At 42.8% G+C, this 13,854-nt stretch overlaps 1 protein-coding gene across 1 annotated transcript in view; it reads left to right on the top strand.

Annotated features, from left to right (window-relative positions):
- The first annotated feature begins 1,508 nt into the window (after positions 1–1,508).
- Naa15 (N-alpha-acetyltransferase 15, NatA auxiliary subunit) overlaps positions 1,509–13,854 on the top strand; it is a 64,033-nt gene continuing 51,687 nt past the window's right edge. Inside the window, exon 1 of the mRNA XM_048424939.3 lies at positions 1,509–1,859. Coding sequence (XP_048280896.1) covers positions 1,806–1,859 — 54 coding nt within the window. The 5' untranslated portion in view covers positions 1,509–1,805. The remainder of the gene's footprint in view (positions 1,860–13,854) is intronic.

The following is a 13,854-nucleotide window of genomic DNA, read 5'->3' as shown; positions in this document are numbered from 1 at the left end:
ACACACTCACAGAGAAGCTACTCATATGTGTCTTTGTATGTGCTGAATTTTCTTTTAGTTTTATTTTATATGTATGGGCGTTTTGCCTGCAAGTATGAATGTGCACCCTGGGCTCACCTGGTGCCTTCGGAGGGGCTGGGAGCTCTACCCAGATCCTCTGCAAGAGCAACAGGGCTCTTATTCGAGGTACCATCTCTCCAGCTCCACAACTTCATTTATTATTTAGTGTGCCAACATGGAGGGCAGGAAACAACTCCGCGAAGCCATTTTTCTTTTTGCATCTTTATGTGAGTTCGGGGGTCAAACTCGGCTTGCCAGGCTTGCAGAGTAAGAGCCATCTCTCCAACTTAATTTTCCTAAATCTTTAGAAAGATTACAGTATTCAAGGAGACCCTAGGGTTCGACTGCTATGATCCCTCTCTCTTTTTGTTTAAGATGGGGTTTCTCCGTGTAGCCCCGGATGTCCTGGAACTCACTCTGTAGAGCAGGGAAGTTAAAGGCTAATTTGAAAACTACAACGTATCTGTTAGAAAAGACTGAAAAAAGCCAAACTTTCACACATCTTTATGATTCATGATGCACAGAATACTACAAGGTCTGCATGAGATAATCAAGGGTCAATGACTCTTGTGACTCAATGATATGGCACTTTGTAAGGTTTTATTGTCAACGGTTAGTGAAATGTCTGCACGTGGAAGGGATCCTCTTCACTCTCAGGCCTGATCTCGTTCAGTGGAGTTCGGCCTCCAAGGTTTGAGGATTTTTGGCAACAGGCAGTTGAGTTCAATAGTTATAACCCTAAGCACGAACTAGAAGTCAACTCGAGGAGTTTCGACCCTCAGCTCCACGACATCAAGGTGACAGCGCGTTCCTCAACCCTGCCTTGACTTCAGCAATGAAATAAAATACGTACACTTCAACCTTCAGAGGCTCCTTCGGCGGTACAAACACGCCACTTCGGATCTGGCTAACGACCTTTCTTGGCTATCTTAACTATAGTCAACAAAATCACAGATACCCTAACTAGGCAAGCCCATTTCATAGGTGACGCTCTCTGACGCTTTTCAAAGATGATTAAGCCCTCACCTCTTAGGATCGGTTCTCAAGTCCCCACTGAGGCGAAAGGTTTTCTCATCTCACCCTTCGCCTCTGCTCACAGTTTAGGCAATTGGGCCCTGACCGACTACATCTCTTCTTAAAACACCTCCACCGGCATTTTGGCACTCGAGGCTCAAGCTATGATTACAGCACCTGGGCGCGTCTACCCCATTGAGTGAAAGAAAGGCCGGTCTAGCGAGAAGGGGCAGAAAGGCTCTCGGCAGCGGAAGCGCCGTTGGCGGCCCTCCCAGACGCTCCGCACTGGCAGGACCGGCAGAGCCAAGCCAGGACCAGCGGTTCCGCAGGCTGACCCGGCCTCCGCCTTCCCGGCAGGCGCCGGTGCAGCGAGGGTGGGGAGAGCGGGTCACCGCGCCTGCGCGCTGGGAGGTGTGACCCGGGTGGGAAAGCCCTCGGCGTCCGCCATTTTGGCTGCCTCTGTCGGTCTTTTCAGTTACCACGTGAACCGCCGACGGAGACCCGTGAGGGGGGAGGTGGCGGCAGCGCTAAGTGAGAAAGGGGAAAGAGGGAGGAAAAAAAAGGAGGAGAAAGGGGTGTCAGGACAGGGCGACGCGGCGACACCCGAGGCCTAGAGGCGGCGGAGCGGAGGATTCAAGGCTGAAGCGAGCTTGGGAACGGCAGCGGCGGCGGGCGGACAAACGGGCTGACCGAGCCGGGTGGTGGCGGGAGCCGCGGGAGGAGCCGGAACCATGCCGGCCGTGAGCCTCCCGCCCAAGGAGAACGCGCTCTTCAAGCGGATCTTGGTGAGTCCGAGGCGGCGGGCGGGCGACGGGGAGCGTTTCGCTGGGAGCCGGGCCTGTCACTCCCAAGCCCCGGTCGGACGGGCGGGCGGGCACCGGGCCACCTCGCGGGGGACCCCGCCTCGGCCGTGCTGCCCTGCAGAGTGCGCTCCCTCGTCTAGCCCCGGCGGCGCCCACCTCGGTCCGCGCGGCCGAGGACCGCGGGCTTCGGAGGCCTCGGTTCCGGGCTAGGCCCCGACGCCCCGGCTTCCTCGCGGCCGCCTTTTCCCCTCCTCGAGCGAAGGGAGGAGCAGCCTGGCCTTGAGCGGGGCCGGCGGGCCGCACGGGCCGGGGATCCTGCTGGCTGCTCCGGGTGGCACCCGTCAGAAGGAACAGGTGGTGTGGCTAAGGCACGACTCATTCATTCCTTGAACGCGCTTCTCCCTTCGCGGCCTGTCCCTCCCTCTTCCTCCCCACCTGGGATTCACCTGTCCCCGCCCGGCCGGAGTCACTGTTTGACTCGAGTGGTGGCGGGGGTTAGGGGGGGAAGGATGGAACAACGAAGGGACCTTTGCAGTCTTTCACCTCCGTGTAATCGCTTGTGCACTTGGCCCTGCATCCCCTGGGCCTCTTTTGGGGGGAGTGGGGGGAATAAAAACATTTCTTAGTTTGAGAGCAGAGCTGTCCCACCCCGCCACCCTTCTCCGGAGGAGGTGGGACTCATATTTAGGGGGCGGTCCGGTTGGAAGTTCTTGAACAGATTTTACACGGTGAAGTTTTAAAAACACCGATGCAAAACTTAGCAGAAGATAATCTCCGACTTTTCCGAGATGGCTCTTGTCGACGCTAGCTGTGTTTTGGATGTTTGCCGTTTGCATAAAAAAATACATGCATTGTTAATTTCCAGGGGCACTGGATTGAGCTTGTTTACTTTGTAAACTGCCCTGAAGTCTTGGTGCTGTCATTATTACATTGTAGCACTTTCTATTGCCGTTGTTGTCTGGTGTTTAGTGTATGGGTCGCTTCTTTTGCACAAACATTTTCTTAGGAAGAAATGAAGTGCGTTTGCCAAATTTAGCACTTGAGTGGCGGTGGTGGCGCACGCCTTTCATTCCAGCACTCGGGAGGCAGAGGCAGGCGGGTCTCTGTGAGTTCGAGGCCAGCCTGGTCTGCACAGAGAACCCCTGTCTCGAAAAACGGAGAGAGGGAGAGACTAACTTGGATTTTGGAGCGTGTGTTAGTGTTAGCCTTTTAGCTTGCAATTATAATTCACTTGCTTGACAAAGAAATACGGAGATTTAGGTGTTTTTTTTTTTCTTCCTTTCTGTGTAACTCAGCGGTTGAGAGCACTTGGACTGATCTTCCAGAGGTCTTGAGTTTAATTCCCAGCAACAACATGGTGGCTCACAATCATCTATAGTGGAATCTGATGCCGTGCATGCAAATAGAGCACTCGTATATGTAAAATACATAATTGTAAATAACCATTTATGTCGAGGTAACTGATATTGCAAAAATATCCATTATAGATAACCAATTCGTATTGAAGAAAAATATTAATGGTATTATTTTCAGAACGTTTGAAATGAGATTGTAGCATAGTGTTTTTTTTTTTCCCTGTGTTCTGAGACATTTCTCTCCATGTCTGTCTGAAAACACAAAAAAAAACCCAGACTTGGCAGCAAGTGTTTTTACTCATTGTGCCATCTCATCAGCTGAAGGCTATAATAGTTGCTGTTATTATTTCTGTGCTGGTTATCTAGCACAGGGCTTTGTACATGGGAGGCAGGTGAGCCACGCTATCTATCTATCTATCTATCTATCTATCTATCTATCTATCTATCTATCTATCTCTGTCTCTCTGTCTGTCTGTCTGTCTGTCTATCTATCTATCTATCTATCTATTTTTGTTTTTCGAGACAGGGTTTCTCTGTAGCTTTGGGGCCTGTCCTGGAACTCACGCTGTAGACCAGGCTGACCTTGAATTTACACCGATCTGCCTGCCTCTGCCTCCCAAGTGCTGGGATTAAAGGCCTTCGCCACCACGGCTTGGCTACATTCAATTATTTTAAGACTAATTGATGTGTAGGTAGAACTATAGCATAGTTTTCTTGCAACGTTTAACCACCCACCCCCTTGTCCCTTTATTTTTCCTTATTTTTATTGTGCTGGAGGTTGGAGCCAGGGATTGGGTTGTCTCCCAACTCCTTCTCCCTCTGTTTGTACTGACTAGGGGGAAAATATGGAGAGCACCAAAAATACACATAAGTCTTTTACCTATATTTAACATATCACCAAGATTACTTTTTCTTTGCATACATATGAAACAAAAGAAAGCTATACTTAATGCTTCACTCCTTAGAGTTGCCTTGTATAGCTGTAACACCATTAATAGTTTTTTTTCTAATATTCAAGTTTTCCAACTGTTAGTGACACCTTTTTATTGTTTGTTTGTCTTTCTTTTGAGTCTTAATCTGTAGTTCAGGCAGGCCTCCATTTCTTCCGTACTTGGGTAGCAGGTGTGAGCCACCATGCTGAACAGAATCAACTGTGTATATTCATGTATTGGGGTTGACTTCCAGGTGTTGTTGCACATGCTAGGCAGATGCTATCACCGAGTAGTATATATCTCCTCTGCAAAAAATTATTTTTATTTTGAGAGAGCCATAAAGTCACATGTTACTTGAGATATTCTTTGTATATTTTACTACTTTTTCAAATATTAATATCTTATAAAATCTTATAGCTGATTGTATCGTTGATAATGTCTACCAATTTTACTCACATTTCCCAAGTTAACTTGTAGTTGTGTGTGATTAGTTCTATGCAGTGTTATTACAAGTGTAGGTTCTTCTCTATGTCCAAGATATGACAGTTCTCTGTCAACACAAAGGAGCCTTGGGTTGCCTTTTAGAACCACATCCACCTATGTCCTTCCCATCCTCTCTCCTCCCACCCACTGTCTAGCAACCGTGTCTCCTATTTGAGTAATTTTTAAAGAGTATTTATTTACTAAAGAGAATCCTAAAATATATAACTTACAGATTGGCATTTCTTCAGTGCAGCAGACTTCCCTTGTTGGGCTATCTAAGTTTTCACTTGTATCAGTAGTCTGTTCTATTTTATTGCAAAGTAATATTCAGCAATATAGACTTAGTAGAATATGTTTAAAAATTTATAGAATTATAGTTCTTGGTTGTGATGGTGGGACAAAAAAACCCTTTAATCTCATTGCAAAAACCACAGTACCAAAAAAATTATTATTTTACAACATTTCATTAATCGTGTGTCTGTGTGAATGTGTGTGCACGCCTCATGCCAACACATATATGTATAGGGCAGAGAACAGTTTTCTGTAATTGGTTCTTTTTTTCTACCATGTGAGTCCAGGGATGAAATTTAGGTTTTTAAGTGACAAACACTTTGACTCACTGAGCATTTTTGCTAGTCCACTAAAGGATTTATTGTGATAAGGCATAAATAAGAAAAATGTGTAAATCACTAAATGCAAGAAGAAAATGAGATACAATGTTTTTATTGTTGGCAAGCATTAGGAATGAAGAAAATGTTACCAAGCAAAATAATAGTTTTGTTTCAAAATTGCATCTGTTTCAGCTTTGGTTTTGTGTGTGTGTGTGTGTGTGTGTGTGTGTGTGTGTGTTTTGTTTTGTTTTTTAGTTTTGGTTTTGGTTTTTTAAGACAGAGTTTCTCTGTGTAACTACCCTGCTTTGACTGTCCTGGAAGTTATTCTGTAGACCATGCTGGCCTCCAACTCACAGAGAGGCTTGTCTCTGCCTCCTGAATGCTGGGATTCTGTTTCAACTTTTGTAGTGTCAACTCTTTTTTTTTTTTTTTCTGAGACAGGGTAGTGGTGAGGGTGGGATGGGGTCTCTCACGTAGTTCTGAGTGTCCTGGAACTCACTGTATAGACCAGACTAACCTCAAATTTACAGAGATCGGCCTGTCTCTGCCTTCTGAGTTCTGTGATTAAAGGCGTTCACCATAGTGCCGGAAATTTTAAGCGTTTCTCCTCCACTTTTTCTTGTCAGATAAAGGGAAAGTAGGGCGTTGTCTAGTGTTTGAATCAAGTTTTGGTAGGGTTGGTGGCAGCGGCACTTCTTTGGTTGTGTGTTCCCTACTTAGTAAACTGATACAGCACCAGTTCATACTTCACAGGGACTTTCACCCTCAATTTCAGAATGATGAAATGTTTGTGGCTCAGTATTTTAATGGAAAGTGGTCTAAGTATCATTTTGCACAATTTCATACTTTCTACACTGGGTTTTCCTGGCTTAGTGTAGTTTATTTGATACCTGCAATAACATCTGTTGCACATCTGTCCTCCCTTTCTCCCCAGTGCTGTGTTCTGACTAGGCCTGGTTATAACCTGATAAAAGCATCTGCAGAGTATCTCTTGTCTCCAGTTCATCTAGAGAAAAAGGATAACGTTTGGTGTTACGGTCTATGTATATTATGTGAGATTGTGCTTGGTTACTTGCCAGTCCTTTTAAACTTTTTCATCATTTTAATATATTTAGAGAATGAAGTTGTTAGAAAATTGTGGCCTCTGCGTACTTTTCATGCTGTTCATCTAGAAGAGTGGTTCTCAGTCTTCCTAATGCTTCGACCTTTTATTGCAATTCATATTGTGGTGATCCTCAACCATAAAATTATTTTCATTGTTACTTCATAACTGTAATTTTGACGCTGTTATGAATTGTAATGTAAATATCTGTGTTTTCTGATAGTTTTATGCAACCAATGTGAACAAGTCATTCAACCTCAACCTGTGACAGACAGGTTGAGAAACACTGATAGAGAAGTTTGAGAATTGTCCTAAAACTTTTCATCTCTTGGTTTTTTGAGACAAGGTTTCTCTTTGTAGCTTGTCCTGAAACTCACTCTGTAGATCAGACTGGCCTCAAACCCACAAAACAGCCTGCCTCTGTCTCCAGAGTGCTGGAAGTAAAGGTGTGTGGCACCAGTGCCCAACTTTGCATCACTTTCTTGGGATCTAGGTTTATGGCAAGAAAGATATGGCCAACACCCACACCTTTCAGATTCAGCCCACTGGAAAAGTGGAACTTCCTTCATGCCTAAATAAAATCACAAGCTGGTTGTTGCTACTGCTGTATCCTTCTCTTTAGATGTTAACTCTTTAGATGTTAATGTGAGTCATAAGAAAATAAAATCCAAAGTGGGAATACGTACCACTGTTAATAAATGTTGTTTTGGGGTTGGAGAGATGACTCATCGGTTAAGAGTTCTGACTGCTCTTCTAGAGGACCTAGGTTCAATTCCCATCATCCACATGGCAGCTCATGTTCAGTTGAGCTTCAGTTTCAGGGGTATATATCTCACACAGAAATATACATGAAGACAAAATACCAATGTACATAAAATACAAATAAATTATAAATGTTGTTTTGAACTTTAATTTGAGTGATTTGTCTTAAGTTCCAAGGGCAGAATATTTCTTAGAAAAGGGTTAGTAGGAGCCGGGTGCAAGTTAGTTGGTGCAAGCTTTTAATCCCAGCACCGGGATCCCTCTGTGAGTTCAAGGTCAGCCTGGTCGGCAGAGTGAGTTCCAGGTGAGGCTCCAAAACTATAGAGAAACCCTGTTTCGGGGTGTGGAGGAATTGTGGGTTAGAGAGATGGCTCAGTTGTTGAAGACTAGACTCACAAAAATATAAGAGAGGTTAGGAGCTTGGTGATAGTTTGTGATTTGCTGAACACCTTCCATTTTCCAGGCTGTGCTCTCGATCTTTCAGAGTAGCCTCTGATTTCTCAGTACTAGATATGGGTGTGTGCCACCGTGACTTTCTCTGCAGTGCACTTTTGAGAGTTCTTTCTTAATCTCAAAATCTCAGAAACTTGCAAAGCAGACTTTTAATTTACATACTTATTTATTTTGTTTGTGTATGCTTGCACATGCATGCCCACATACACATGCCACAGTGAGTTGTGATCAGAGGCAGTTTGTGGGTTCTCTGCTTCCACCATGTGGGTTCTGGGGATCAAACTCAGGTCATCAGACTTGGCAGCAAGTGTCTTTACCCGCTGAGCTATTCTGCTGGCCTCAGGTAGATATTTTTGTTAAGCAAACAGACTGAAGTTAAATTAGGGTTCACATCTAGAGCTAGGAGTCAGGAATCAGACTTTATTTTTTCAGAGAATTAAATCATACTTATCTAGTAGTGTTTACTATTTGGGGGAGAGATGTGAGAGGAGAGAAGAAAGAAAAAAGGTGTCCTTGTAGCTAGTGACAGGTTAGTTTAGTTGCTGATGAAATTCATATTAGGAATTATTAACAAGGAGATTTCCATATGCACAGGAAAGGTCATCTGCCTTTTTTCTATTACATCTGCCCAAATTGGAGATCAAACCCATGGCACACACATGCCAGGCTCAGCTATTATTTAAATTTCAGTGTGACATTATTCTAGTTTTGCAGTTGAGTATAGGCAGTTACTTTGAAATTGGTTTCCTTTTTCTTTTTGAAATTGGTTTTAATATATTTATGCCTATACTACATTCATGAAAACCAGGACTACTTAAACCTTTTCCACTTGTGATCTCCTTTTACCTGAGAAATTTTATACAACCTCTTAATGGAGATACATAAAGTAGATAATCAGATTAGATACTAACTGATCATGAAGAAACATTTATTTAATAAAAATTTAATGTCTTCATTAATATAATAGCTACACAAGGTAATGGCTTTTATTAAAACAATTTAAGAAAAATCCAAAAAAGTTTTACATTTATTTATTTTGCATGTTGGAGTGCATATTACAACACTCATGTGGAGCCAGAGGACAGCTTTCAGTTGTGTGTTCTTTTATTATGTGGGCTCCGGGGTTCCTATTCAGGTCTTCTGGCTTGGTGTGGCAAGCACCTGTACCTGATCCTAAGCCGGCTTTTATTATTTATTTGTTTGTTTGATTTTGTTTTGAGACAAGGCCTTATATAGCCTAGAACTTGCTGTGCAGACCAAGCTGGCCTTGAACTCAGAGATCTGTCTTTGTGTTGGGATTAGAGGCATGCCAGTCAAGAAAATCAGGATAGTTCTTTGATACACATTAATCTTACCAGTTAGTGAAGAGTAAAGTAGGTTGTAAACTGTAATGACTGTATTTAATTGTGAGCATGGCAGTCTAGAATCACCTAGGAAAGGAATCTCCCATTTACTTTCTTTTCATTTTCTTTCTCTTCTCCGTGTCTGTGCTGGTTAAACTCATTTGTCAATTTGTTGAGCTCTAGAACCACCCAGGAGCCAGGACTCTGGGCATGCCTGTGGGGGATTATTTTGATTAGGTCATTTAAAGAGGGATGATAAAGCCCACTGTGGTCAGAGCTATTCATTAGGTTGGGATTCTGGCTGGAAAAGGCGTCTTAATGAGAAATTGTCTAGTCCCAGCATTTAGGAAGCTGAGGTAGGTTGATGTCTGAGTTCGAGGCCAACCTAGTCTATAAGAGTACCAGGACAGCCAGAGAAACTCTGTCTTGAATAGCCAGTGTGTGTGTGTGTGTGTGTGTGTGTGTGTGTGTGTGTGTGTGTGTGTGTGTGTGTTTGTCTAGATCAAGTTGGTTTATGGGCAGCCAGTGCGAGATTATCTTGATTATGATAATTGAGGTGGGAGTATCTGCCCACAATGGATGGCATCGTTCCTTAGGCAGGGTTAACTCCAACTTACTGCAAACATGAAAACTAATTCATTTGCTCTGTTCATGGGTGTAATGTCACCAGTGCTCTTGTGCTGCTAGGTCTATGCCAGCTTGACCCAAACTAGAGTCATTTTGGAAGAGAGAATCTCAGAGAAAATGCTTTTACCAGATTGGCCTTTGGGAAATTCTGTAATATGTTTTTTTGATTAACATGGCCATGAGAGGACCCAGTTCGTTGGGGGTGGTGTCACCCTTGAGCAGGTGGGCCTGGGTCCTAACAGAAAGCAGGGCTGAGCAAGTCAAGCCAGAAAGCAGCACTCCTCCCAGGGCTTTGCATTTGTTCCTGTCTCAGGTTCCTGCCCTAACCTGCCTGTGTCATAAATGGACATTATTTGGGGGGAAAAGATGAAATAAACCCTTTCCTCTCCAAGTTGTTTCTTTTTTTATTTTTTTAAAAATATTTTATTTATTATGTATACAATATTCTGTCTGTGTGTATGCCTGCAGGCTTAAGAGGGCACCAGACCTCATTACAGATGGTTGTGAGCCACCATGTAGTTGCTGGGAATTGAACTCAGGACCTTTGGAAGGGCAGGCAATGCCCCTAACCTCTGAGCCATCTCTCCAGCCCTCCAAGTTGTTTCTTGTCATGGTGTTTTATCACAGCAGTAGAAACTGTAAGACAGCTCTTGCTGTGACTTCCCTGCAGTAATGATCTGTAACCTGGAATTGTGAGTTAACCTTTTTCTCTCCTAAATTGCTTTTGCCATATTTTATTCCAGCCTGTTCTCCCTGTTTCCCCAGACAAAATTTCAGCCCTGAATTTCTGGAACTCACTTTGTAGACCAGGCTGGCCTTGAACTAACAGATATCTGCCTGCCTCTGCCTCCTGGGTGCTGGGATTGAAGGCGAGTGCCACCATGTCCAGCTCAGTTTTCAATAGTAAACAATACTGTATTCTTACAGAAGCAAACAATTATAGGAACTGAAATTACAGTTACATTTCATCGATATTGCAAAGCCATATAGTCCCAGGTCATATGCATTTGATAATAGAACTGCCATCCCAGCTATTGTGAAGCACTGATGAGAGTTTTCCAGAGGGGAACGGGAACCCTTGGCACCCTGCAGGATTGGAGGTCTGGAGTACAGCTGTCCAAGTGGCCTCAACTGAATGGGTTACTTTTTAATGTACCATCTTATTTCCTTTACTATTTCAGCTTCTGAGAATGTACATAAAATAGAGGATTGATTCATACATACATACATACATACATACATACATACATATTGTTCATTAAAGTGCGTTTGTACTCAAAAGGTCCACTTTGTCTGATAGAGCATACACTAATGACTGGGTGTTGGGAAGTTTCTCTTCCAGGAAACTGCATGGATCCATTTGCATATTTCTCTTGGGCCTATGTTTAAGTGGAGTCCTCTAAACGTTGTTTGAACCTTCTTTGATCAGGAGTGTTTCTCAACCTATTTCTTTCTTACTTCCTTCATGGTTTTTTCTCCAATATAATTATGACCATTGATATATACTTAGCTGTATATTTATCACATTTTTTGCATTTAAAATGTGGATTTTATGATAGGGACTTTGTTTTGTTAATTGCTATGTTTATTTATATTGGGTAATGTGTATGTAGTACATGTGTGCTAAATAAATGTTGTGTAAAACAGGTGTTAAAATAACAATTACAGTGCAAAAGAAAAGGCTCTTTGGATTGTGTTTTCATGAGTATTTTTAGAGAAGATAGTTGAGCTGGGTCCTGTATACAGGGTAATTGTAGGATATTGGGCAGAGCCTATGTTGTTTGTTTGGTAAGACCTTGGAAATTGCATTTATGAATGAATCATGGTATTAGTTCATTTGCATGGCCTATTTTTATAAAAGCATAATAAAAAGGAAATCTTTGCCATTGTTTCATTTTTGCTTGTTTTAGCATTAGAGAAAAAAACTGATAAAGAAGCTTGTTGTCAGGTGTTTGGTAAATTAGTCTCTAAAGGGAAAGACTTGGCCATGTGTTTAAAGCTCTACTAGTGATTTTTACACAGCTAGAGTGGGGGCCACTACATGTAGTGTTACAACATGAATATAAAATAAATATAAATGTTCAAATATGTTTCTCTCTCTCTCTCTCTCTCTCTCTCTCTCTCTCTCTCTCTCTCTCTCTCTCTCTCTCTTCCCAAGACAGGGTTTTTCTATGTAGCCCTGGCTGTCCGGGAACTCTCTTTGTAGATCACACTGGCCTCAAACTCACAGAGATCCACCTGCCTCTATCTCCCGAGTGCTAGGATTAAAGTTGTGCACCACTGGGGCTGGAGAGATGTCCCAGCTGTTAAAGAGAACTGACTGCTGGGCGGTGGTGGCGCACGCCTTTCATCCCAGCACTCGGGAGGTAGAGGCAGGCGGATCTCTGTGAGTTCGAGGTCATCCTGGTCTACAAGAGCCAGTTCCAGACAGGCTCCAAAAGCTACAGAGAGACTCTGTCTTGAAAAACAAAACCGAAAAACAAAAAGAGAACTGACTGTGTCAGGTGGTGGCGCAAGCTTTTAATCCCAGCACTCTTAACAGAGGAAAGTGGATCTCTGTGCGTTTAAGGCAAGTTCCAGGACAGCCAGGACTATTTCACAGAGAAACCCTGTCTCAAAAAACAAACAAACAAACAAACAAAAAAGAACATTGACTACACTGCCAGAGAACCTGGATTCAACTCCCAGCACCCACATGATGGCTTACAACTGTCTGTAACTTCAGTTCCAAAGGATCTGACACCTTCACACAGACATATATGTAGACAAAACACCAATGCAAATAAAATAAAAATAAACAATTAAAAAAAAAGGTTGTGCACTGCCGCCACCACCTGACTCATGTTATGTTATACTTCCTTTGTGATTCTTTTTCTGAAAATTTAAAAATCAAGTTGAGGTTTTAGGATTGATCAAAGTTGTGAAGTTGATGTAGGAAAGAGAATAAGCAGTTGATTTAACTTAGTGTTGAGTTGAGCCAGTTGTCAGCATTCACATCTAACTACTGCTTTTTCTTTGTAGACAGTCATGTTGATGAGAGAAAACTGATGGTTAGGAAAGTTTGTTCTTAAAAGAACATCATTTTGTAGTTCTGATGTTAAAAAGTGCAAGTGAAGAGGTTTTGAGAGTGACATTTTAAAATGTGATATTAGGATATGGAGGGACTTTAATGTTGTGGTTATAATCTTGATTTTTGGGGATTTTGTTAGAATAGCAAGTGTCCAGTTAGGTATCTAAACTTTGAAGTATGCTTTGCCCTTCACATAGATTTGTATTAAGGTTGTAATTTTAAAAGACAGGATTGGAGAGGTGGCTAAGCGGTTAAGAGTACCAGCTGACTGCTCTTTTAGAGGTCCTGAGATCAGTACCCAGCAACTGCATGGTGGCTTACAAGCTATCTGTAGTGCGATCTGATGCCTTCTTCTTGCATGTAGGCTTACATGCAGATAGAACACTCATGCATAAAATAAATCTTTAAAAAAACAAAAACAAGTTTTAAGCCAGTAGTAGTGGCACAGTCTTGGTATTCTGGGAAGTGGAGGGAGGATTGACAGTTATAGGCCACCCTGGAAAAAATCAAAGTCATTCTAAGTTACTTAGTGAGATCCTGTCTCAGAATCCCAAAGGTTAGGGATGTTACAGAGTGTTAGAGAATTTACCTCAAATTTCCAGTGTCATGGTTTCAATCTCTAGCACTACCTCCTTATCCTCTGCCAAAAAAGAAATGAATAAAACACCAAAACACACCAAAACAGAAGCAATACCTAGTTTAATTTGTGTGTATAGTTCTTTCCCTCCTTGTTAAGATAGGATTTTAGCTGAGTGGTGATGGCGTACCATGTAATCTCAGCACTCAGGAGACAGAGGCAGGCGGATCTCTGAGTGCTGAAGTAAATGATGGAGTTGGTGTTTTCTAAATTTTAGTTTTGGTTAAAGAAATGATTGATTTTAAATGTCTGTTTTGTCTGCATATGTGTATGTGCACCATGTGTGCATGCCTAGCCTAGTGCTCACGGAAATTAGAAGAGGGCTACAATTAGTTGTAAGTTACCAAGTAGATGGTGGAGTTGAGGAACCCTAGTCTTTTGCAGTTGAAGCCAGTGCCCTTAGCTGCTGAATTTGGTTTTTGGGATAGTCTTCTGTAGCTCATGCTGGTCAGGAACTCACCATGTAGCCCAGGCTAGCATCAGATTTGTAGCGGTCTTCCAGCTGCATCTTTCTGAGTGCTGGAATTACAAATGTTGGCTGCGTTATGCCTGACTGAGGCTACCTACCTCTCATAGTCTCTACTGTGATTATCTTTTGTTAG

The sequence above is a fragment of the Myodes glareolus genome, chromosome 20 (genome assembly GCF_982192425.1).
Source record: "Myodes glareolus chromosome 20, mMyoGla1.1, whole genome shotgun sequence".
Taxonomy (NCBI): domain Eukaryota; kingdom Metazoa; phylum Chordata; class Mammalia; order Rodentia; family Cricetidae; genus Myodes; species Myodes glareolus.
The sequence above is the reverse complement of the archived record's forward strand: the minus strand, read 5'-3'. Positions and strand labels throughout refer to the sequence as shown.